The following is a 1,118-nucleotide window of genomic DNA, read 5'->3' as shown; positions in this document are numbered from 1 at the left end:
TCATGATCATGCATCTAGATAAAATCTTAACTAGAAGTATGATGAAAATGTTCAAACGGTAAACATTATGGTGTAGTGTAAAGATTTGATGGAGTGGAAACAACGCTTGAGCCTCCACCGAAACCACCTCCTGAGACGAATCCACCGCCACTTCCACCAGAGAAGAAGTCTCCACTATCGCCACCACTTACGAAACCTCCGCCAATAGCGCCACCACCAAATCCATCGCCAATTCCGCCTCCAAAACCACCGCCGACACCTCCACCGACTCCGAAACCACCGCCGCCACCACCACCAATCACTTGTCCGCCTCCCTGGGAAGCTGCATTCAAGGCACTCTGGAGATCATCGCCACTGGGAAGTACTGGGTTCTCGCCGTCAGCATAGTTCACGAAGTAAACTTCAGGACTAGTTGCTGGCGGTGCTGGCACTTCAATCACTTCCTGTCCTTGTTGTGTCTGTTTGTTCAGGACATACAGGACGTGTTTCTGTTGTGGTGGAGGTACGATGATGGGATCTGGTCCTTGTCCTCCTTCAGGAGTTCGGATGAACACAATATTTGTGTCTATGGTTGGCTCAGGGATGTAAGGAGGAGGACCGTGGGAAATCGGTGGTGCTGGTGGCGCGTCATATAAGTACACTTTACGGTTGACGCGTGGAGTGACACACCTGCCGTCGACATGCAGCACCTGTCCGGGGCCGCATCCTCCTGAGCCAAATCCTGGACCCAGACCTCCAATTCCAAAACTTGGTCCTGAGGGCGTACCCAGACTGTAGCCCTGAGGTGCGGCTAACGACGTAGCCACGAGTGTTGAGATTAAGACCTGCAAAATGACAACGCAATGTGACATATTGCTGAATAATCATCTCAGCATTCCACTGATTCAATTCATTTAATATAATTTATTTTCCACGTAGTATTTCTATACGAACACACCGACACAACAGAGACCTGACTTACCAGGAGCTTCATGTCGGAAATAATGCTTTCCCGAGCCAGAAACCGCCTTTTATATACCACGTTTCCTCTCGCTCCACCATTCTCCTGCTCTCCTCCGCATCACCCTCAAAGGTCGCTCCTATTCCTACCCCGCCCGGCTCGGTGGATCATCGTTATT

At 50.4% G+C, this 1,118-nt stretch overlaps 1 protein-coding gene across 1 annotated transcript; it reads right to left on the bottom strand.

The window, feature by feature from the left end:
• Positions 1-50: 50 nt before the first annotated feature.
• On the bottom strand, positions 51-973 carry LOC119586860 (ATP-dependent RNA helicase A-like). The gene is made up of 2 exons (XM_037935592.1): positions 962-973; positions 51-824 (listed from the first exon to the last, which is right to left on the bottom strand). The coding sequence occupies exons 1-2, from the start codon at positions 971-973 to the stop codon at positions 66-68; spliced, it is 771 nt and encodes a 256-aa protein (XP_037791520.1). The 3' UTR covers positions 51-65.
• Positions 974-1,118: the final 145 nt, after the last annotated feature.

The sequence above is a fragment of the Penaeus monodon genome, chromosome 22, assembly GCF_015228065.2.
Source record: "Penaeus monodon isolate SGIC_2016 chromosome 22, NSTDA_Pmon_1, whole genome shotgun sequence".
Lineage (NCBI taxonomy): Eukaryota > Metazoa > Arthropoda > Malacostraca > Decapoda > Penaeidae > Penaeus > Penaeus monodon.
Note: the sequence above shows the minus strand (reverse complement) of the source record. Positions and strands in the feature narration are given on the sequence as shown.